This window comes from Panthera tigris, chromosome C2 (genome assembly GCF_018350195.1).
Source record: "Panthera tigris isolate Pti1 chromosome C2, P.tigris_Pti1_mat1.1, whole genome shotgun sequence".
Lineage (NCBI taxonomy): Eukaryota > Metazoa > Chordata > Mammalia > Carnivora > Felidae > Panthera > Panthera tigris.
In genome coordinates this window covers 54,090,600-54,115,053 of record NC_056668.1, presented here as the reverse complement: position 1 = coordinate 54,115,053, position 24,454 = coordinate 54,090,600, and the positions used below count along the sequence as shown (strand labels likewise).

At 39.4% G+C, this 24,454-nt stretch overlaps 1 protein-coding gene across 7 annotated transcripts in view; it reads right to left on the bottom strand.

The window, feature by feature from the left end:
* Positions 1–24,454, bottom strand: part of BBX (BBX high mobility group box domain containing) — a 282,646-nt gene that overhangs the window by 98,782 nt on the left and 159,410 nt on the right. For all 7 annotated transcript variants that reach the window (XM_042999122.1, XM_042999121.1, XM_042999123.1 and 4 more), the window contains one exon: positions 4,151–4,321. In XM_042999122.1, the coding sequence (XP_042855056.1) occupies positions 4,151–4,312 (162 nt within the window). In that variant the 5' untranslated portion in view covers positions 4,313–4,321. Of the gene's footprint in view, positions 1–4,150; positions 4,322–24,454 lie in introns of those variants that run through there.

Sequence of the window (24,454 nt, the reverse complement as noted above, 5' to 3'; positions counted from 1 at the left end):
GTGGGCAGTGGAATCCCTGGAGGTCTTGTTAAATGAAACACAGATTGTTGGGTCCCATTCCCAGAGTTTCCAATTCTGTAGGTGTGGAGTGGGCCTCCAGAATTCATATTTGTAAAAGTTCACAGGTGATATTGATGCTGTTGGTCTGAAGATCACACTCCGAGAACCACTACTGTAAGGCAACGGTGTTCTTCTACATCACGTTTTATTGGGAAACTGCGACAGCTACTCTGGTATGAATCACTAGCTTAATCCAATTTGGTATTTTTAAAGTCTTGTAAGTTTAAATTAAATATTGCAAATGCATTTAATTAACCATCAATTATCTTCAAACAAAATAATACGGTGGAACAATCTTGAAGTCATAGCTATCTGATTTGGAAATACATTAGAGATTATTATTGGGAGTGAAGGCTATAGATTTCACTTCCTCATTATGTATACAATCATTAACAATGATTTGCATTTTTAAGGAATATTTATATAGCATTCTGAATGCTAAATAATAAGGGATATTTAGTTAGCTTTCTAAAGTAAGAAGTTACAGAAAAATCAAGACATAAAAAGTATATTACATAGGTTGAAGAAATAATTACATTTTCCCTTCAGAAAAGAATAACTTTTGATTCAGTTACTAAGTTATAAAACTCAAGCCAAGAGCTGGAAAAAAAGATAAATAAGACAAGATCCTGGACCAAGGAACTTACTGTTTGTGGAGGGTGGAGGGGGAGGAGAAAGAGAGAAAAGCAAATTAATTAAAAAGCAGTATGATGACTATTACAAGGAGCCAGTGTTACAGTGAAGCACTAGTGGAAGGGTGGAAGCTCACCAAAGTCTCCCTAGAAACCGTGTTGTCTGAGCTAGATTCTGAAAGATGAATCAGAATGTGTCAGGTAGTCAATGGAGAGACACGGAAACCGAAAAAGGATTAAGGCTCGATGACTGACTGATGTACAGTTCAATAGCACTGGTAGATATAAGACTAGAACATGGACACAGGACATGAGGTTGTAGAAGTAGGTATGGATGGACGTACTTCATGAAGAATGTGCTCTGTCATGTAAAATAACATGCATTTAATCCTATAAATAAGTAGTTGCAGACTGTAAAAAACAAAACAAAACAAAACAAACAAAAAACAAAACAAAAAACACCTTAGGGGGAACAACATAGGTTATCATATTTTACTACAGATTATTTATTTTGCCAAATATGAATATTAAAAAATGTTGGCAACTACTATTTAATGTTACAATTATCTCATTAAATTAACCCCCAAAACGAATAAACAAATGAATAAATAGATAAAATTATATAAAAGTAAAAAACTCTCTATCTGGACTTAAATTTTTCTTTCACCAGGGCCCAGTAATACTTTGTAACAAATCAACACTTGTACCAGACCAGGATATGGAAACCACAGCTGGATGCAAGAGAGAGCCATGAGTGGTTTTCAGCATAGAAGAGACATCACCAGATTTGTATTTTAGGATAACTCCTATCAGCAGTGTAAAGCATGAATTATAATATCAAAACGAGAAGCAATCCAAACTAGAGAAACCATTTCAAAGTTCGTTTCAGCTGTCCAGGTGAGAAAGGAGACAGGGTTGAATTAAGGCCGTAATGATAAGAATGGAGAAGTAAGAACACAGACAGTATTTATTTATGAGGTAGAGCCAAGAGAGTTGGTATCCAGTTGGATTTAACGTTTAAAAAAGGAAGAGTGCTTCTACCTTTAGTGGCAAGATTCCTTCATACACACCAGAGAATGCTTTTTCTCAAATGAGAGAAATTAGATAGGGTTGGGAGCAGAAAGATCAGTATCGGGTAGGCAAAATGTCAGGTGGTTCTCAGCAGAGATGTCTTGGCTGGGATTATGAACTGAGGTAAGAATACAAAGAAGGCAAGACTAGAAAAGTGGATGAGATCACCAGGTGTGGACTGAAAAGAGAAGGGAATTCAATGATTCCATTCTTTCTCTCAGTAACTGCGTACTGGGCAACTGATAGGGACCAGGCACTGTTCTAGGTGGGGCGGGTAAATCCATGAGCATATGAATTCCCTGCCTTCATGAAGCAGAAGAACAGCACAGCCAGCCTTTCATTCTGAACAGATCCCTCTGGCTGCTCTGTTGAGCAAAGACTGGAAAAGCAAGAGCAGAGGCAGGCAGAGCAGCAGAATATATGCTAATCTGCACTAAAAATGGTGGTGGCTTGGACCAAGGAGGCTGTGGTGACCTTGCTAAGGAGGAGTCAAACTGAGAACATATGTAGAAGGTATGGCTTGAGAATATGCTAATAGATGGATGGATGCATATGAGACATGAGCAAAAGAAAACAGATAAGCTTTCTGATCTCACCAACCGGAAAGTTGGGGGCTCCCATTTACTGAGAAAGGGAAGATACAGGATGATGGGGTTCAAAGTTTCATTTTGAACACATTCAGACGGAGGTTCTGATTGGAGATCTTAGTGGATATGTCAAGAAAACAGTCAAAAATATCAGTGTAGAATTTAAGGATTGAGAAAGAAATTAAGAAGCCCACAGGGGGCCACCTGGGTGGCTCAGTAGGGTTAAGCGTCTGAGCGTCTGATCAGGTCGTGATCTCACGGTCCATGAGTTTGAGTCCTACATTGGGCTCTGTGTGGACAGTGAGGAGCCTGTTTGGGATTCTCTCTCTCTCTCTCTCTCTCTCTCTCTCTCTCTCTCTCTCTCTCTGCCCCTCCCCTGCTCGCTCTCTCTTTCTCTCAAAAAATAAAGAAACAAAAATTAATTTTTTCTTAAAACAAGCCCAGAGAACACCAATATTTGAGGGCAGAATAATGGAGGGGCATCAAGAGAATGAAGGTAGGAAGGTGAGGCTGGGAGTAGAAACAGTAACAGAAGGCAGCCTCCAGGACCAAGTGATCGACAGGCACAAATATGTCAGAAAGATCAAATCAGTATCAACTTGGCAATGGCCTCAAATAGAATGAGTAACAGTGGTCTCTCTGAAAAAAGAAGGGGAAGGAAAAGATGGGTGAGTGAAATAAGTATACAGATGAGTAGAGGAAGCTGAAGGAATCGTTTCTGGCGGCCTCTATTTTCTCTGTAAAAGAGGAGAAAAAGATCAACAGTGAGAGAGACTATAAAGAGGATCCAGATAAGATGTCTGAGAAACAGGAAAAACAGAAAAAAATGGAAGCTGACCCAAGCCTAGAACAAAAGACTGAATGGATGTCAAAGGTCTGCAGGATACTAAAAACAGGCTTATAAAAGTTGTAGTGACACGAAATATGTACTCATTTATTCTTCCATTGAACATACATCTATTCAATACTTGCTATGCGCCAGGCACCATTCTAGGTTCCAAGGAGTAAGAGGAGGATATGTGGGGCAAGACCTCTGCTCTTACTACGCTTATATTCTAGTCTGGCAAGACAGACATACACAGGTATACAGCTAAGCGCAAGTTAAATGGTAAGAAACGCCAGGAAGGAAATCCTTGGACATGGAATGAGTTGGGTGGGAGGGTCACCTGAGATGATGAAGCCCCATCTCTTGGGGAGGTAGTCCTTGTGCTGAGAGCTGAATGAGGAGGAGGAGGAACCAGTTCCGCGTAGACTTGGAGGAATGTGTGGCTTTCTAAAGTCACCTGCATGGCTGTGTGACCTTCTAAATGAGAGCTGGCTGCTTAAGCATGAGACCAGAGAAGGGGACGGAGAGGACTGACTGACCACAGAGGACTGGTGGGGTTGAAAACAGCCAGATGTCATGAAGGCAGTGGAGATGAGGGCCGGAGCAGCTACAAGGCTGTCCACAGAGGCAGGGCTAGGCTGAAGCAGAGAGAGGCCAGAGGGGCAACGAGGTGGGTGCCAGGCAAGTGCGTCAAATTTTAGAAATACCCCCATCTCCACTGCATTGGAGTGCTACCATATTACCTGAAAATCATTAGTTAATAGACAGAAATACCACTGAAGAAGATCTGTTTCTGTCTAAATGATTAGGAAGTACAGATACTTTAGAAGCCCTCAATATCTGGAATAAACATATACATTAAGTAGTTAAATAGGATTCAAGTTATACAGACTTTTAGAAATGCATCTTTCTCACCAATCACTGTAGTTTCTGGAATGAATATTCAAAACTTCTATGTGAAACAGAAGAATTACCTTATCAATATCCTCCTCTTCGTCTTCCTCTTCCTCCTCTTCTGAAAAGTCAAGCAGTTTCTTTGCTAGCAATGGATGCCACTGAAGACACTTTCGTTTTGGTCGTTTTCCAGCCCCTTCTCCGTCTGCTGAGTGATCTTTATTTCTATTACTGCCTTTCATTACTGTGACCTGTGGTAAGGAAAAAAAGGAGAGAAACAGAGAGAAATCAAAGTAAATTTGATTAAAATTTGTTTATTTAGCTTCCTTAGCTTTAATTGGATTATAGTTTTAATGACTAAAGTATCTACCAGCTCAGGCATTTACTGGATTCAGTAAGAATTCTAAGTACATAATCAAACATTCATTTTAGTTGGCTGAATGGAGCTAATAAAATTTGCCTTTTGTGAAATCTACTTCCTTCCACTCCATAACTTCAGAACTCAAAACCCGAATACAGCAGTAGGATGCCTACAAGTTACTGTCACCTGTTCACACTTACTCGGGGTAGTGTTTCTCAAAGCTGTGCATCAGAAGACTGTGAAAAGATGGAGAGAAGAGGTGCTCACAGAGGTGGCCCTCCATACATTCTCCAATGGCTCCCATTTTATTGTAATAATTTACGTTTTGCACTCTACCATAAGATAAATCTGAGCCTGGAGGGTTAGTAAGCAGAAAAAATACTCTGTAAGCATCAAATGTTTGGATTAAAATAAAACTATTTCACAAGATGACACACAATTTTTAAAAAGTAGCTGTGTGCAGCCTCCAAGGACCCAGTGCATGAAGTCACTGTAGGTCACTTAGCAAGATGAGCACCCTCTGTCCCCATCTGTGACACACATAATCACAAATATTTTGCATCTCTTCATTACATATGCACCCGAATCCAGTAACCAAGTTTTGCTCCCTAGGCTTTTTGTTCTTGCTCTTACCCTAAAAGGTGATTGGCTGAAATAGCTAAGCAATGACCAGCCTATGATGTGACAAAATCTTTTCAGAAGCCTAAAAACTAAGTTACTTTTGGATGACTTGAAAAACATTTTTTCTTAAAGATAAAAACAACATACATTCATATTTGTGCTAAAAATAGCACAAAATGAGGTTTGCATTCTCCATCACACCCAGCACCACGGCCGAGAGGTAAATCACACATGTCAATTTCTTATATGCATTCTCACAGTATTTTCCTAGTTCAATAGTTCTCATTCATTCATTTTAAGTAACAATATGCAAATTATTGTCCATATGTACTCATGCAAAAATTCAAATATCCAAATGCTATCAACTTAAATGGTTCATGCTGATGATTACAAACACAAACACAGTTGCTGATATCACAGAAAAGTATAGCCTTTTTGGTCAGTAAAAGTGTGCATTGGTCCAAATGCTTGCAAAGTGGTATCAATAAACTTCTAATGCCATGTTGCTAAAACTAGATTTTCATAAAGTTTCAAGATTCATTCTGTTCTGAAGACTTTGAAACAACATGGCATAGGCAAATTTATCCTGCCTGTCATTGTTTCATGTTTCATGCTTAGGTCTTCCTCATTTCAAAACAACAACAACAAAAAAATCATTAATATTTCTCTCTAGCACTGGCATGATTTCATTATAAAAAAGAATTTTAATACTGGACCAATCTGTAATTCATTCTGATAAAGGAAATAAGGATCTTATCCTTTTTTTCCCAAATAACTAGCCAACTCTCCCAGCAGCATTTGTTAACTAATCCAGCTTTTTCTCATTCCTTTGAAATGGCCCTTTTATCCTACACTAAATTACTTTATGTGTACATATCTATTTCTGGATTCTCTTCTGTCAATGATCATTTGCCTCTAACCTGTTTGCCTATCCTTTGACCAATTTTAAAAACCTTAAGGACTACATCATTCTGTATCTTCTTTTATATACAAATACAGCAGTAAACACAGCCATTTAGAAATTTTAACTTGCACAGATCATGCTCATCTAAGCCAACACACCTTTACCGTCCTCATTTTGTAATAACTACAGAATATTCCAAAATAAAAATGTATTGCAATTTATTCAATCATTCCAGTATTGATAATCAGATTATTTCTTATGCTGCAGTAAAATCTTTATTTTAATAAAATTTTTTAAATCTCCATCTTTATAAAAATCTTCAACTTATTAAAAGCTATGTTTAGTCAAAAGAAGGAGGGAGAGAAAAAGAAAAACATGTTCCTATGGCCTTTTTATTTTTTATTTATTTATTTATTTATTTTAAACGTTTATTTATTTTTGAGACAGAGAGAGACAGAGCATGAACAGGGGAGGGGCAGAGAGAGAGGGAGTCACAGAATCTGAAACAGGCTCCAGGCTCTGAGCTGTCAGCACAGAGCCTGACGCGGGGCTCGAACTCACGGACCATGAGATCATGACCTGAGCCGAAGTCGGACGCTTAACCGACCAAGCCACCCAGGCGCCCCTCCTATGGCCTTTTTAGCAAGAAACTTTTGCTGAGTCTCTGAAGCAATTATATGATTCATGTGGCTGCATCAAGAGTGTAAAAAGTTACTGAAAACTCTAAATGGAATTAGTTATCTGCTATGCTCTTAATAAAGCAACAAAGGTTTCTCGTGAACTGATAGACCATAGACCATTTAACAATTCTCATTCTATCTATAAATAAAATTTGGCACAGGCAACCCAATTTCCAAAAATACCAATGCTATGTAGAGAGAAGAGGAAGCCGTTATTTTTGTGGCTTATTAATCACTTCAGGATGAGCTGCTTGAGTGGCAAGTAAACCCATATGGTGGCCCCAATATTTTCGGAGGTATAACATTTTTATGGCCTTTTGTTTTCCACTTAAAAAAATCCCTTTAACATTTCTTATAAGGCTGATTTAGTGGTTATGAACTCATTTAATTTTTGTTTGTTTGGGAAACTTTATCTCTCCTTTAATTCAGAATAATCTTGCCAGGTAGATTATTCTTAGTTGTAGGTTCCCCCCGCCCCCCTTTCAATCCTTTGAATGTATCATGCCACTCCCTCCCTTCTGGCCTACAAATATTGCTGCTAAATATTTGATGGGTCTTATAGGGGTACCCTTGTATGTAACTAGTTGCTTTTCTCTTGCTTTTAAGATTCTCTTTAATTTTTGACATTTTAATTATGATGTGTCTTGGTGTGGATCTCTTTTGAATGCATCTGGTCAGGTGCTCTCTGTGTGTCTGTTTTCTTCTCCATGTTAGTGAAGTTTTCAGCTATTACTTCTTCAAGAAGTTTTTCCCTCTCTCTTCTCCTCCTGGCACCCCTATAATGTGAATGTTAGCATCCTGTTACTGTCCCAAAGGTTCCTTAAACCTTATTTTTTACAAAATGATTTCAGGAGTAGTGACTCATCACTTACATGTAACACCCAGTGCTCATCCCAACAAGTGCTCGCCTTAGTGCATCCTTATTTTTTTTAATTGTTTTCTTTTTGCTGTTCATCTGGGGCGATTTCCACTACCCTGCCTTTTAGATGTCTGTTCTGTTCTGCATCATCTACTTTGCTGTTGATTCCCTTCAGTATATTTTTCATTTTGGTTATCGTATTCAGCTCTGACTGGTTCTTTTTTATATTTTCCTTCTCTTTGTTGAAGTTCTCACTGGGCTCATTCATTCTTCTCCCAAGTTTGATGAGCATCTTTATGACCATTATTTTGAACTATTATTTATCAGGCACACTTTGTTTCATTTAGTTCCTTTTCTGAGGTTTTGTCTTTCATTCGGAACATATAATTTTGCCTGACTTTCTGTGTTTGTTTGTATGTATTAGCAGGCCAGCTAAGTCTCCTGGTCTTGAAGGAGTGGCCTTACATAGGAAGTTTCCTGTGGGGCCTAGAAGTGCAATGACCCCTGGTCACCAGGACCAAGTGTTCCAGGGGTGTCTCCCGAGTGGGTGGTGTACAACCTCCCGTAGTGGCTAGATTGGAATAGGTGCAGGTGCTCTAGTCAAAGGGCTGGCCCCAGCCTGGTTGGCTGCAGTGTCTGGCCATGCTATGGTAGCACTAATGGGTGGGCCTGGACTCCAGTGTAGCTGGCTGAGAGGCCTGGCTACTGTGGTATTGCTGGGCAGGGCTGGCCCCTTGTGTAGCTGGCTGCGAAGCTTGGTTATGACTGTTGTGGTCATGCTAGTGAATGGGACTGCCTCCCTCCCTGAATGCCAGCTGCTTTGTGGGGACTCTAATCCAGGCTGAGGCTATATGCTGGGTGCAGTGGGGCAGGATCTTTTGGGGGTGGGGGGGACACACAGAGGTTTCAGCCAAGGGCTCTTGCTGAGTGTAGTGAGATAGACCCACTCTGGGGAAGGCTGGGGGTGCTAGTCCTGGCCAAAGTAACTTGCTGGGACAGAGGCTGCCTGGTGGTGGGGAGCAGCAGGAGAGTGGGAGCCACTTTGCTTGGTTGCAGTCTCAGCGAAGGCTGCCCACCAGGGCAGGAGCCCCTTTGGAGGGATGTCTTCTGGGGTGAGTCAGCAGAGGAATGCAGGGGGAGGAATGAGCAGTGCTAACAAGGTAGATGGAGAGTATCAGAAATGGCTCCCACAAGCGACAAGGCTAGCTAGGTCAAAGGAAAGAAAAATGGTGCCTTCCAGTGAATGCTTCCATTCCCAGAGAAATTTCCTACAGATACCTGCTGCTCTGGCATATACCCTAAAATTAGTCAAAAAACATTCTTCATATATGGTCCAGGTGTTTTTCAAACTGCTCTCTGCTGGGTCTTAGAGCAAGGGAGATTGTGCGTGAGTCCTTTAACATCAGAGTTCTAGTTTCCCATAGCCCTCTGCTCACCTGTTGTTAAGCCCTGCTGACTTTCAAAGCCAGACATTATGGGGGCTCATCTTCCTGGAGTAGGGGACTGCCCAATGTGGGGCTGGACCTCCTTGCTCCTCAGAGAGAACCTCTGTGTTGGTGATATCCCTACTGTGTCTCTGCCCCTCCTACCCTTCTCGGTGTGGCTTTTTCTTTTTATCTTTAGTTGTGGAAGACCTGTTCTGCTAGTCTTCAGAGAGAGTTGTTCCATATATAGTTGTAGTCTGAGTACGTGGTCTGTGGGAGGAGGTCAGCTCAGAATCATCCTACTCTGCATCTTAATCCTATCTTTGTTTATGTAACACACTTTTTATTTATTTATTTATTTATTTATTTATTTATTTTTAAAAAAAATTTTTTTCTTAATGTTTTTATTTATTTTTGAGACAGAGAGAGACAGGGCATTAGCAGGGAAGGGGCAGAGAGAGAGGGAAACACAGAATCGGAAGCAAGCTCCAGGCTCTGAGCCATCGGCACAGAGCCCGATGCGGGGCTCGAACTCACAGACTGTGAGATCATGACCTGAGCCGAAGTTGGACGCTCAACCGACTGAGCCACCCAGGCGCCCTTGTAACACACTTTTTAAATAAATAATAAAATAAATCAATGGGAGACTAATTAATTATGCTATTTAATTATGTGTGACTGTGTTTAAGTACATGTGCCTGTGTGTGTGTGTGTGCGCGCGCATAATTTTAATATTCAAAGACAAAATAGTATATACCAAGAATTAAATTAATGGATGGTACATGTGGCTTTGAGGTTCAGAATAATCACATTCACATGTGATTTCTTTCCCATGTAGTGGACATGCCACTATAGATACTGTATGTCTTTTCTGATAATCCCCAAGTTAATCTCTCCTTCCCCAGAAATCCACTAGACTTTGCACTGCTAACGACACCACATTTTCCCTTGAATTACAATTATATGGATACATCCTACCTCCCTCACTAGGTCTTTTATTAATGATCCAAGACTATTTACCTTTATGTGCTCAGAAGCATCCTGGCTCAGTCAGTTGTGAGAGTTGTTACAGGCAACCATGTGAATCCCTGCACTAAATGGTGATAATTCATTGTTTTCATACATCCAAATGGCTTAAAAATTAACCCCTGTATCTCTCATTCCCCTGAATTCAGATATTTTCTCTTGATTGGGAAAAAAAGGGTGACTGAAAACTACGTGTAACTGTGACATGCAAGCTGCGGTGGCATGTGGTGTGTAAGAACCATCAGCCACCTGAGCTGTGGAAGAAGAACAAAGGAAGAGGGACAGAAATATTTTTACCATTCATTACAGATGAAAACGTGAACAAATGAACTGGACATGATATACTTTGGACAAAATAGTCAGGAAATGTGTAACTGATGTAATGACTATGAAATACCTCAAACTATAAACTGGATACTTTAATAATTGATAGTTATCTGATTACTTTTTAATTTCTTACAGATCAGTTTTCACACGGTTGAAAAGAAGAAAAAGAGTGGGGGGAAATGATGCTCCTGATGATCAGTCAGAAGTAATGAGAAAATAAGAAAGGACAATGAAAAGAAAGGATGACGAAAAAGTAGAAGAGACAAAGAAGGCAGACTTTTGAGACTTAAGCCCATTACTCTTCTTATTTCAACAATAAAGAGAAAACTGTTAATTTCTGACAGTAACAGAGGCTTACACTTGTAATTATTTTGCCACTAAAAACCCCATGTATTATAAAATTTGGCTTCCTGTTCTTGAACAAGAACAAATTAAGCTAACCTCTATACACAACAAACGAAGCAACGGGCAGACTTTATTTAAAAGGGGTCATTTTCCACTCTGCACTGCAACTCCAGAATAACTGAAATCAGATTATTTAACTATCAGTGGACTCTACTTGAAAGACTCAGTACCATCAAATTATGCTGCTGAGATGGTCAAATCACAGAAGCTAAAGGTCCTGATCCAAAATCCTGAATATTATTTATCTTGTAATAACAAACCAATCCGTGTGTGCCTTCCTATGCCAAGATGAGTGACTCTAATTAGATAATCACTGTTTAACTAAATACAAGCCAACTTGGTGATAAATTTTTAAAAAGTTAATTTAACTATTATTCAGGTTTTCATTTTATTTATTTTTAAATGTTTATTTACTTTTGACAGAAAGAAAGCATGAGCAGTGGAGGGGCAGAGAGGGAGGAGGACAGAGGATCTGAAGCAGGCTCTGTGCTGATAGCAGAGAACCTGATGCAGGTCTCGAATTCCCAAACCATGGGATCATGACCTGAGCGCAAGTCGGACACTTAACCAACTGAGCCACCACGGCACCCCTTAACTGTATTACTCAAAAGTAAGCTCACTCATGAAGACTTTACTGAGGTCAAAATCCTTCATGAGGATTTTAAAGAAGAAATGTCACAAAAGAAATGGTACAAACCAAACACCACACTTCACAAAAGAAAACAATGGACACTGAAGCCTGGCAGGTTTCATTTGGAATCCTGCGTCTGCCACTAACTACTTGTTATAGAGTTATTAATCTTGCTAACCTTTCCTCATATGTTGAAACTGAATAATAGCTCTACTGTGAGAACACTTTATGTATAATACCCAGCACAGAATCTGGCACCCAGAAAGCTCTCACTCTGTGTTAGTAAATCCTCCCTTTTCCCACAAGCTTTTTAGAGGGAGTATGGGTTTTAACTGACAGCCTCGGCTTGCTTAAACTCAGCCGAAGATACTGTTCAAAGAGAACACATGTCTTCCATTTAACCATAGCCCACGTGCTTCCAAGATGATAGAATCCCCAGACTCCAAAACTGAAAAAGAAAGATGGAAAGTTTCCTTTCCTTTGTCTGTGTGATATACAGTCAGAAACAGTTCCTTGGCACAGTCATAAATTTTGTGAATGAGATCCTCTTAGTCTTTCTATCATCTTGTCTTACAACGTCGGCAATCAGTACACTTCAGTCTTTAAAACACTGTGTGAACTGAATGCTGTCACAGGGGCATTTTAGAGTTTCAACTGTTTCCTAAATGTCCCAGTAAAATCCCATCCAAATCATATTAATGGAAATTCAGACCCAGTGAGACAGGGGAAGGTAAAAGAGGCCCATGAAATCTCAGTGTTGGACACCACACATTCTAACGACAAATAAGGCCTCCCCTAGGTCCAACTAGGATGGCAAACCTTCACAATTCTCTCATGTCTACAGAGAAGAGGAAAAACCACCCAAAGAGACAGCGACAAATGGTGGCTGCAGAGTTCCACGCAAATTAGACTGACCTGCTTAAAATCTTCCTTACAGGGAGCCCTGCTGCTTTCAAGACACACCTTGCTTCTGTCTTTCCATGGGGTCCTGCTGACAGAGAAGCTGGCAAACACACCAACTCTGAAGCCCTTGCTCACCCCAACATTCTCCCATTTTCTGTCAAAGTTCTTCTCATCCTCCAAGGCCCAGGTCACATATCCCTTCCTCTCTAAGGCTTTCTATAAAAAATCTTAAAAATCCATCACTCTCTGCTCTTTGATTGTACTTGATCTTATTAGGTCAAGCACACCAGTGTTTTACAGTTTGTTTTACCCGTGCCAACCTCCCACCCACTCCCCAAAAAACCCAGGATGCAAACTTCTAGAGGGGAGGTGCCATGGTTTCTTCCTTTTCCGTCCCAGGGAGTGGCACTGAGCCTGGTACACAGCAGGCCCTGAAAAAGTACTGCTCATCATTTCCTCACCTAACACTTAACCACATATAACAACTGCCCAGAACGATGTGTTCCTAGCAATAATTTTTAAAACAATACTAGTATGCAGCTATTATTTATAGTTCCTATGTACTTAATGTTCATTATCTCATTTGGTCCTCACAAGAAACCTCTAAGGCAGGTACTACTATGAATCCCAGCTGGAGAAGCTGAGGGCTAAGTAACTTGCCTAGGGTCCCACAGTTAGCCACGGAGAAGATGGCATCAGAACCAGGAAGCCTAACTCAAGAGCCCAAACACTTACACAGGAAACGGATCTAACGGAAAGCCTTCCATCTGTTGACTCTCGGGGCACTTTCCATAGGACAAAGTAGCTAATGGGCCATGGAAATACCAAAAGGGAGAGCCGAGGGGATGGAAAGTGAACACTTCCAGGCTTCACAGCAGAAAAGTGAGTGCACATCTCTGATGACTCTAAGTGACAAATTAGATTAACTCAAGTTCTTTGAAGATAAAAGCCTTACAAGTGCTCATCTTTACTATTTATTACAATTCTAATGACAATTCTTCTTAACTGTAGACAGATTAAATGAAAAATACCTCACTCAATAAAGTAATACTCTCATTATAGAAGCAATTCAGTTACTCTATTCATGCAAAGAGTATCTTTAAAGGCACTCCTTATTGAAAAGCAGTAGCTCTTCAGGTTGAAACTTTAACTCTGTCAAGATGTTATCTATATGCTCTTCATGAATACTAATAAGACACCCACTATTTAAAGGGCTTAGCTGTACTGGTAGTTCGGGTCCCTGTGCCCTTACTTCATGAAGGAGTATGTATTTTAAGATCCCTACTACACTTCCCCTCCATGACATTTAGCCTTAGGAGAGCTCAATTTAACACACTGCTCTAGGCTGCAGAGACAGACAATAGCTACCTTAAAAGAGATAAAGTATCAAAAGGGGTGACTTAGGGAGAAAAAGCTATTTACATACAGAATTCAACAGGCTAGGACACTCCCTCACCATGTACCTCAAGAAGCCTAACTTTGTTTTCCTATAATTTTATGCTGTTTACATTCTTAATCAGAAAGTCACCAAATTTCTATTGCTCAACAGGCCTAGCATAACACATTTGCCTTCCTTCTAAATTAACAAAGGTTAGGACATAATTATCACACTGACAAGAATCTAAAGCACAAGATGACAAGTTCTTGAGTGTCCTCCTCATGTATTCTAAGTGCAGCTGAACACATTATTTATTGATCACCTGGTGAGCTATGCATTGTGGGAGTTAAGTGTTTAGCCTTACCTCCCATTCAGCTCACCACCCCCCACTGCCCTCCTGCCCGTAGGTATCTGTCCTGTTCGCCACACCCACCTGGTGCTTCTGAACTGTAATTCCTCTGCTCTCCCAGACCTGCACACCAGACACCCCCGACTCACTATTCTACAAGCCTCTCTGAACTGCCATTTCTAAAAAGCTGTCTTTATTTGCCCCAATTCCTATTTCTTTCTTTCCTCAGCACCTTTTTGACCCACCACATTTAATGGCTGTGCCATACTTTTTGACACTTGATTATATAACAATTATCATTTTTTCTGTACAGCATAATGATTTCATGTGAATTACTCCCACAAAGACCCTTGAAGGTAATGAACATGCCAGATGCTTTTTTTCTGGATCTGTCAGAGCAAACATCCCCATACTAGACAGGGAGACGCTCGGAGAATACATGAAGAAGCAAACACAGAAATGATACTTTTAAGCTTTCTAATTATGCTTGCCTTTACACTGTTTTACTAAAAAAAGAAGAGTTATGTAAGACTTGAACAGGAAATAGAGAAGGAAAAGTAAAACCCCAGGAAAGGCTGTTCAGAAGGGAAAGGGAGAGACCAGAAGAAACAGGCAAATTGACAAGGAGATGTAATAAATATAATGAAATCTAAGTCACTACCAAACAGCTGTTGATACTAGTCTAAAGACACATTCTAAGTAGCCTTATTCCCATCTCTGGTTATTTGTCAATGACTCTTATTACTCTCTCAAACAGCAGATCATAGTACCTTCAGCTCAATAGCTCTCTTTTCCTTTCAGAACTGGATGCTAATAAACCCCAACTCTGAGCCCCTCCATTTCTCTTCCCTAGGTCTGCCCTAGGTTGCTGGCTGCTCCCCTGGTCTGACACTACCACACAGTTTCCAATCCCAAGTTGATCTTCAGGCTCGTCGGCAACCCTTTCTCACTCGTCTTATTCAGTCTTAACCAACCCACAGTTCCCATTATGAATTCTCAGGTTTTCCTCAACCCCTATTAATGATGAGTGAAGATAACAGTAATAATGAGATATATATGCATATATAAAATGCTTCTATATACATAATGCTTCTGTATATGTTGCTTCCTACAGACCAGAAACTAAGAGCTTTATATTAATTCTCTTAACTCACAACAAGCCTAAGAGGTAGGTACTATCATTATCTCCTCTTTACAGATGAGAAAACTGAATCACATAGAACATATAATTTGCCTCTTTAGTTTACAAATTAACGAGATTTTTTATTATATGCATTTGTCACATGGGTAGGGCATAATCACACTGGCAAGAAGTTGAGTCACAAGAGGACAAACTCCTGGAGTCTCATTTACTGTCAGTGCAGTTGGACACATATTTACTGATCATCTAATGAGCCATACATTGTTTGTAAATTATATGATGTCCAAGATCCCAATGTTAGCACATAACTGGTAGAGCCAGTATTTGAACTCAGGAGGTCTAGCTTCAGAGTCTCTCGTTCCTGCCCATTATACAACATTGCCTTCTAATAACCAAATTTATTGAATGTTTGCTACAGGCTAATAAACACTTTACATGAAATAACTTCTTTAATCCTCAATACAACTCTGAGAGAAAGGTACTATATATGAAGCAATTAAGAATGACAAAGCTTCGGCAACATGCTTGAGCCACTCTGTCAGCACGTGGAGGAGGGGCCGGGTTTCAAACCTGGGATTTCTGCCCTCCGAGCATTCCATCACTTTTCCCTATTGTCCTTCCCGCCACAATGCTAGCCATTCTAAGAAAATGCTTTTGCCTTCTGGTTCACAGGAAGGTCTTCTTTGTGTGAGCTCTCCCAAAGCTCCACAAGCTCCCAGTCTACCAATTCCAAAACTTGCATCTTTCTTCTTCCATTTTCTCTCAAAGGCAGAGATTCAAGGTCAACTTCTCTCATTCTCATTATGTGCTTTTTAATCTCTTATCCTGCTACCCTGGGCCACTAGTCTTTCAGTTTCTTTCTTTGATGAACTATTGATAAACTGTCAACAGTTCCTTCTAGTTAACACCTTCTCCTACACAATCTCAAGGCTAAAACACTCTTTGAATCCCCCTCCTCCCTTTGGCTAGTCCTCTTTAGTTTGTACAAAGTGGCCTCCAGCCATCAAGCCAGGAAGACTGCCTAACTCCAGGCCATGTAGCTAGCAGCCAAGAACTGGCTTGCCTGGTGCTAACATTGTTCACGGGCTCGACCTTGCACCTTATTTTCTGACTGGGCTCCTAATCTTCTTGGTTCTAAACCCCAGGATTAATTTCCTAGAAAGCTCTCCAACACATTTCAACTCAAGACAGGCTCTGGCTTCTCTACCTCACTATTATTCGTACTCACACCTTTGATTTTGAGCCTCTCAGAGAAAATACCTTGTCTGGGGCAGGCTTCCGACTCCACCATATACACCTGGGAAGAATGCCAGAACCTGGTGCACAGAACTGGACATTCCATCCCCTTGACATAAACCTCCAGAACACACAGACATTTCTCTTTTTCCTCACCATAAATTCAAATCTTTGGAGTGCCTTCTTGTCCTGATATCCTCTCACCAAGTTCTGCCCCTTCTGACTCATGTATGTGGTCCACTCCTCATTCAGCCCTACCACATTGATTCAGCAGTCAGCTCTTCCGGACTATAGCTGTGCTGACTTCAATTCTCCACACCACAAATGTCTGCTCAGGCTCTGCATGAATCTCTTCAACAGTCCTTTAACGTTCTCAGGAAAAAGTCCAACCTTCTTCCTTCATTTAACACACAAGACTGTTCCTGTCTTGGTCCCTGCTTGCTTTTACGGCTCAGGTTTCTCTGCTCTGTTATCACTTTAAAAGCTCTGCCTACACGGAGCCACATGCCATCACTTGGAATTTGCCATGGCCTCTGACCTCTCAGCATGAGCACAAGTGTCTCCTTGCAATGGAACTTAATCCTGCTTCGGGGCTTAGGTTGGATCTTACCTCAGGCCTGTTGGCCCTTTCTAGTCTGAGAGAGATGCTCCCCGTGAGTCCTCAAACACCTTATACTCTACTCAATAAGCCACAATGAAGTGGCCTGTTTTCTTCTTTATATCCCAAATTTATATCTTCTTTATATCCCAAATGACTGTAACAGAGAACAGAGGCTATATAATGCTCACCACGGCATCTCAGGGCCTGACACAGAGCCAGGCACATTGTGGGCAAATACTGATTCAATGAATGAGCTCCAGGACTATTCCCTGCAGTCTATTCCTATCATTCTGTCCCCTCTCCTAATTGTCACCGCTTCTTTTCTACTTCATCCTCACTATGCCCTGCTCTTTTTTCCTGCTGAGATCTTCCAGCTCCAAAATTCCCAGCACCCAATCAACTAACATACTCAAACTGCCAAACCAGAAAACCTGGCAATTTTATTTGTTCAGAAATAGTTTCTATTCAGATGTCAAAATGACTCGTAATGAATAATTTGACCTCACAAGAGAAATAATTATCCATTCCCTATTCTCTTGTACCCATTGCTGAACACTGATTATTTAATCTTCTGTGCACCAGTTTACATACAGCCCTTTAAATTTTAAGAATGATCGCATGTATTCTTAAAAAGTAAATGTAGTAGGGGCGCCTGGGTGGCTTAGTAGGTTAAGCGTCTGATTTGGGCTCAGGTCATGATCTCACAGTTCATAAGTTCAAGCCCCACATCAGGCTCGGTGCTGACAGCTCGAAGCTTGGAGTCCGTTTTGGATTCTGTGTCTCCCCTTTTTCTCTGCCCCTTCCTCGCTTGTGCTCTCTCTCTCTCTCAAAAATAAGTAAACTTTAAAAAAATTAAATGTATTATACTTCATCTAAAATGATTGACTCACTTTGGTTTATATGACTTAGTTTTTTTTTTTTCATTTAAAAATAATAATCAGTCTGGATGTCTTCCATCATCCTGCTCTCTAAATATAACATAAAAAATAGCAAAAACCAAAAAAAACCAGAAACTGTGGTTCAGCAAAAAATCAACAATCTGTGATATCTCTATTTGGAATTTCTTTTTCCTAAGCTACTGCTCTTTATTCTAAAAAGACAGCAAACAACTTAAGTTACAGTTAAACTTATTTTACTTAATAAAGCAAAACCTCTTGTTTTAATGGCTATGAAACAAAAATCTTAATTTTTCCCAAAGTAAAAAAAACATTGATATATCTTATGCTAGTAGTCATAGATAGTATTTATTGAAATAGCTTATCCTAGCTTCTGCAATGCCTACCTGCGTTACACTTTGGCATGCTAGAATTGAGGTAACTCCTTATTTACTAGATTACACATTACAAGGATGTAGGATGTCGCTGATCCTTAAATTCCCAAATACTTAGGGGAGCCTGGGTGGCTCAGTTGGTTAAGCGAAGACTCTTGATTTCGGCTCAGGTCATGATCTCGCGATTCAGGAGACTGAGCCCCATGTGGGATTCTGTGCTGACAGCACACAGCCTGCTTGGGATTCTCTCTCTGCCCCTCCCCTGCTCACTCGCTAGTACACACGCTCTCTGTCTCAAAATAAATAAATAAACTTAAAAAAAATTAAAAAATAATAAATTCCCAAATACTCAGAATACTGCCTTTAATATAATATGTATTTAATAAATATTGCTTAAAATTTGTGAATTTAATGATACTGTATCAAACTGCACATTTGTTAAGGAAATTAATTAAAATGCATAGGGAACTTTGATACATTTATATTTTCTGTTTGGAGTTAAGGAGAAAACTATTTTATACTTGTTTCAATACTGGTGAAATTTTTTTCTTAAATACATTCCAATTTTCTGACTTAATGTGCATGATACAAAAGTACTTGCTTGCTAATTCAGAGTCAGAACAGTGCCCTGTTCAGAACATTAGCCATTCCCTTTACATTCGTTTCAGGTGGTATTCTTTTAACGTGTTTGGGCTGAATGTGCTCTGACCTCAGTGCCAAGTACTGAAAGCTTGTTTTTATTTTAAAAAATGTATTAACTTTATGGCATTTGTTTCAAAAAGTTCTTCACATCACAGAATTAGCACACACAAAAAAGAAGTTTCTATTTGTATATCATTTGCCTTTTTTCCTTTTCTATTTTTCTATCATTCACCCAAGAAAGAATACAAACAGAAATTTTAGTATGAGTCGTTTTAGTATCCTCCTTCCTTCTGTTTTTCTCTTATTCACAGTGTGAGAGTGGGCATTATTACCCACAAGATACATGTTTACTGAGGCATCTTGGAGTATTTTTCCTACAGCCCAATTTACATAAATCTCCCTCTGCTGGCCAAATTTTTATCTTCTGGCATCCTATTTAAATACAAAGGTAATGCTTTATAGTATAAACAAAAGCTCCTCTATAAAGAATTATAAACTATATAAACCTGACAAGTCACTTAAAAATCTTTTCTACATCATTAAGGATTGTGTTTGCTGAATTCAGAGAGAAGTAAAGTACTGAGTTTAAACAAAGAACTTTTCAAATTTAGTATCTTTTCCCCCTGAGCAAGATTCTTAATTCTAAGACCATTTCTCATTAAGTTCTTTTTCTTAATTAAAAAAAAAATTTTTTTTTAAGTAAACTCTACCTCCAACATGGGGCCGAACTCATGACCCCAAGATCAGAGTTGCATGCTCTATGAGCCGGCCAGGGGCTACACTGCTACCCATGAGCCCACACTGCTTTCCTCCCCACCTTTTTTTTTTTCCAGATGGCAGTTGTTTTACTGACATATCTAAGAAATTCCGTTTTGATTTTTATAATAAAGCGCTTTACAATATGGAATTTGAGTACATTGCATTAATAAGTTCTAAACATTTTCTAGTAAGAAAAATTGGTAGTTATTAAAACCTCCTAATCTACTTTAATTGCTACCTCTCATTATGTATCACTTTGTGATTTGCAAAGCTTTTACTATACACATTCATTTATTTAACATTCTACAGTCTTAAGAAGTGAGTATAATTATGCCCATTTTACAGCTGAGTGAGAGGAGCCTCAGAGATACTTACATAATCTTCCCAATGCCATTAAGGGGTAAACCAAGGACAAGCCAGGAACTCTCAACTTTAATCCCAAAATACAGGTATTTTCTTCCATCTAACTGTATCACTGATTTTATTTTTTAATCAATATATTTATATAGAAGGAAAGGTAATTGATTTACAAACCTTTTTAGCATTTAATTAGTCTCTTAGTATTTACTTTAGCTAGAGAATTCCCAAATTTCCATTCATATTTCCAAATCGTCTTTCATATGGATTTAGCCACACTAAATACATTGTGGGAGGGGAGAATCAGGGCACAAGAAAGCATGTGTATCTGTGACTCAGTGTACTTTTCTTCACTTTGCATTTTGTAAATATTGTTGTTACAGCTCCTAACGTGCTCTCAGAAGTCGTTATGACTGACAGCCCTGAGTGCTGTGTCTTTCAAAACAAATATGCTTTATTGATAGACAGCACATGCAACTCCATCAAATTATTCTGAAAGACAGGGTGAAACAAACAACATGATTTCTCAACTAACTTCAGCATTCTGCACTGAATACAATAGTCAGGTTACAGTTTCACGGGTATCATGAAAGCTTGTCATTTCCATATGCAACACATGTAACAGAAGGGCACTACAAATCTGCCATATAATCCCAGAGCAGCACACAACTTCCCATGTTTGCCACACAGATTTTTAAGCACAAGCAGTAATTCAGAACATATTTAGAACAAAAAAAAGTCCTTATGCATATGCCCAAGTATTTACTGGTTTTTTAAAAATATGTAATAATATATATTTTAAAAATATGTAATAATATATGTAATAATATACTTTGAGAAAAAAGTTTGGGCAAGAATTTGAAAAAGAACCAACTGGAATAAATAAAATATGCTTTATCACCCTGATTTTAGGAAAAAGGTAAATAAAACCTGTCACTGTCTGGTGCATATTAAAAATCACAATTGAACAGCAAATGTCAGACACATTATCTATATCCCATTATAGCATTTCTCAAACTGGAAGGCAAGGCTCATTGAAAAAATTCTGCTTGCTGAGCTCTCCCAGCAAGAACTACCAAATCAGTTGGGATTTGAGAACTACCAAATCAGTACTTGAGAGATGGGCAGATTCCTACAGCTCTTATATAGCTGCCAGAAGGAGACTTCCTGATCCTAAGTCAATCTTTTAAGGACCTATTAATGGACTAGTATTAAGAGACATGACACTGATTATGAAAGATGAGTTGGGCCAATTAAGGACTTATTGGCAAGGTAAAGTCTATATAATAATGAAACCATTTGGGAGTTAGACAGCATGTAATAGAGTGCAACAAATGCAGTCCAAACCATCAGGGAATAGACAGTATATAATAATAATAGGACATTCTTAACACTCAGATTCTTGGCAATTACAAAAGCCATTGAAGAATTGAGGCAATTCTCTTAACTCACTTTGATGACCCCAATTTGTCCCACTGTTAACTTTAAACTAATGGCTGAACTCATTCCCATCAACAAGGACACAGCCAGGGGTGAACTCCAGGTTTGGGGAGCTTCCTGTCACTGCACCTTTGGTCAACTCTGACCTGGCTTCTCTTACTCTGGGCATCACAAAAATAGCCCTTTGAAAAAAGCTCCCGAAAAAAATTAGTCAGATCCTTGCCATGATTTAAGGCCAGGGTAGGGTCTGCAACTTACCACAGGATGACACAGCTGGGAGGAAGTCAGGTGGCCGGCCATTCCTGAAATCTCAGGTTTGACTTAAGAAGAATTGGTGGGACTTTATGGGAAAATGATGCTTACAGGAGAAGAGAACTGGAATGGTGTTGGTATTCATAAGGAACTGGTCAAAGATGATCTGAGAGAGGTGTGGTGTAAAACCGTGCTTCTCATGCTTCTCATACTCGTTCTACATGGAGAGAAGCAGGGAACTAGAAGACCAATGACAGTAACTGATTGGGACTGAAGGTACCCAGCATCGAGCCCTGGCTTTCACCTTACAAAAAGAGAACCTTCTAATACCAGGTCTATTTAAGGACAAAATTAGCAATTGACGGAGTAGGAAAACTGTGGAAGGCCTTCAGCATTGGAAAGTTGTTCTGGATGACCCTGAAGGCCCATTATACCACTCTGCTGATTTTACCTTGATATCTTCAGCTGTGGCCAGCCTGTAGCACAGAGCCCACCACCTCCCTCCTGTACATGGGCCTCCGTTCCCCCTTCTCACCTCCTACCAGGAAGACACAATAAATCAGCTTTCACAGCCCTCACACAGCCTTTACACTGATGACAATTTCTCACTAGTATCTGTGGGCTTAAAAAAGTTTCAACGGCTGTTTTATGCATTTCCCCCTATGTTGTTTTTCTCAGTTTATGCCAATCCCCTTCCACCATTCATTAACATATATATACACCTATATGATATATAGTATAAATTCTATACTTTGAATACAATTCGAATTTTGTGTATCTTCACTATGTTGTTTTTTAACTATTAATATTTTTAAAACTTTTTTTTTTTTTAAGGTTTATTCATTTTTCAGAGACAGAGAGAGACAGAGAGTGAGTGGGGTAGGGGCAGAGAGAGAGGAAGACACAGAATCTGAAGCAGGCTCCAGGCTCTGAGCTGTCCACACAGAGTCCGACACAGGGCCCGAACTCATGGACGGCGAGATCATGACCTGAGTGGAAGTCAGACGCTTAACCGACTGAGCCACCCAGGAGCCCCAATATTTTAAACACTTTTTATGTGCTTTCTTAGAATCCCACAATAAGAAAAAATTAACTTTTCTAACGTTTCAATAAAACTCTACCAATATCTTTTTAGAAAGTGTATGGGATAAGTATTTTTTCCTTAAAAGAAAAAGTCAGTTTCTAATAGCTTCAAATCAAGGCCATGAAGCCCCCTAGTAATTACTTTATAAATAATTCAGTGTGTTTTTTATAACGAAGGAGTTAAATTTTCAGAGAGTAAAAGGTTCAGATCACTAACAGGCTGATAACAGGTTGACAGGATCAAACCACCTTGCCCTACTTTTGCATTTATTAGGAATCACAGGAGCCACACCTGGAGCAAAACTCTGCCTAGGACACTGAAAAATCTGAACACTACAATCTTCAGCTCAGACAGGTAATAAATGTGGCCAAACGTGGGCCTTTAAATCCTGGCCACTTTACATCAATCCAAACCATTCATGTGCCAAGAGGGGAACTAGCTGGACCACTGTGGAGCTCCTTCATGATGGAAAGATAAATGGGGACTTCCAAGCGCCCCACACCTGAAGAGCAGACAAAGGGGTCTGTCCTTGACAAATCAAAGTGCTCAATTATTCACTGCACCAAGTCCAGCCAACTACTGTTACTATGCTTTCAACACCTATCTTCCAGAACAGTTCAAAAAAACTTTTCTACTTAAAAATTACATATTTATAGTATTAGAAGTCATCACAATAATACGTTATACTTCATATTTTGGATTTACAAAGTTAAAAACGCTATTTAAAGAAACAATAATAAACACTTCTTTTTCAGAAACTTAATTTCAATTTAGTGAAGTGCATTTTGATTGTAAGACTTGTAGTTTAAAACTGAAAATAGAATTTTCACGTAGAACAAAGCACAGAGAATAGTGAGGCTAAATATGCCTTTTATGTTTTGATTTCTTGACTTAAGGTCCTATTCTAACTATAATCATTAATTCATTTAATCCTCAAAACAACTCTGCGGAGTAGGAACCATAATAACGCACATTTCATAGGTAAGGCGACTGAGGCTTGGGGGGGGGAGACTGCCTGCGGTAACACACCTAAGGAACAAGTACACTGGACACCAGGGCTCAGACTCGAGTGGGCCAGCTGCCATAGTACACTAATGTTCAATGCTTCTTGGCTACATGTGGGTGGCTACAGAAGCAGGTGGGCTAATAGTAAACCTGGCAATTGCTGCAGTACTTTTTTTAAAAAGCACTTTTTTAAAAATGGGATGAAATGAAAAAGTCTCCTGTTAAGTCTTCTGAAGATCAGGGGCTCAGAGGTAAAACACATTACAATTACCTTTGTCAGCTTTAACTTGTGATTTTCTTTTTCAAGTGCCATGCACCATGTACTGCTAAAGTGACTCAGCAGGGTTTAACTTCATTTTAATTAGCATTATGAGCCTGAACTACAATTAAATCATTGCACTGGTAGTTTATAAGGGTCATAGTATTACATTATCCTTGAGTTCATTTAATGACTTCTATGTAACAAGTAAATATTAACAAACAGAAACCAGGTACATATTTTTTGGGTGATTTTTTTTCTCCACTCTTTGGCTGATTGGTTAAGTATTTTACAACTGAGCTTTGCTTTATTTAGTATTCCCCAAATAATATACTGGAGTACATGTTATACTAAGTTTCCAAAATTTCATAATTCATTTAACCAAACAGCTACATGGAACCCTAAATTCTAACTTCTCCTGTATTATTTCAAATCCCCTGAACTGGGTGGGATAAAGCAAAGTGTATTGG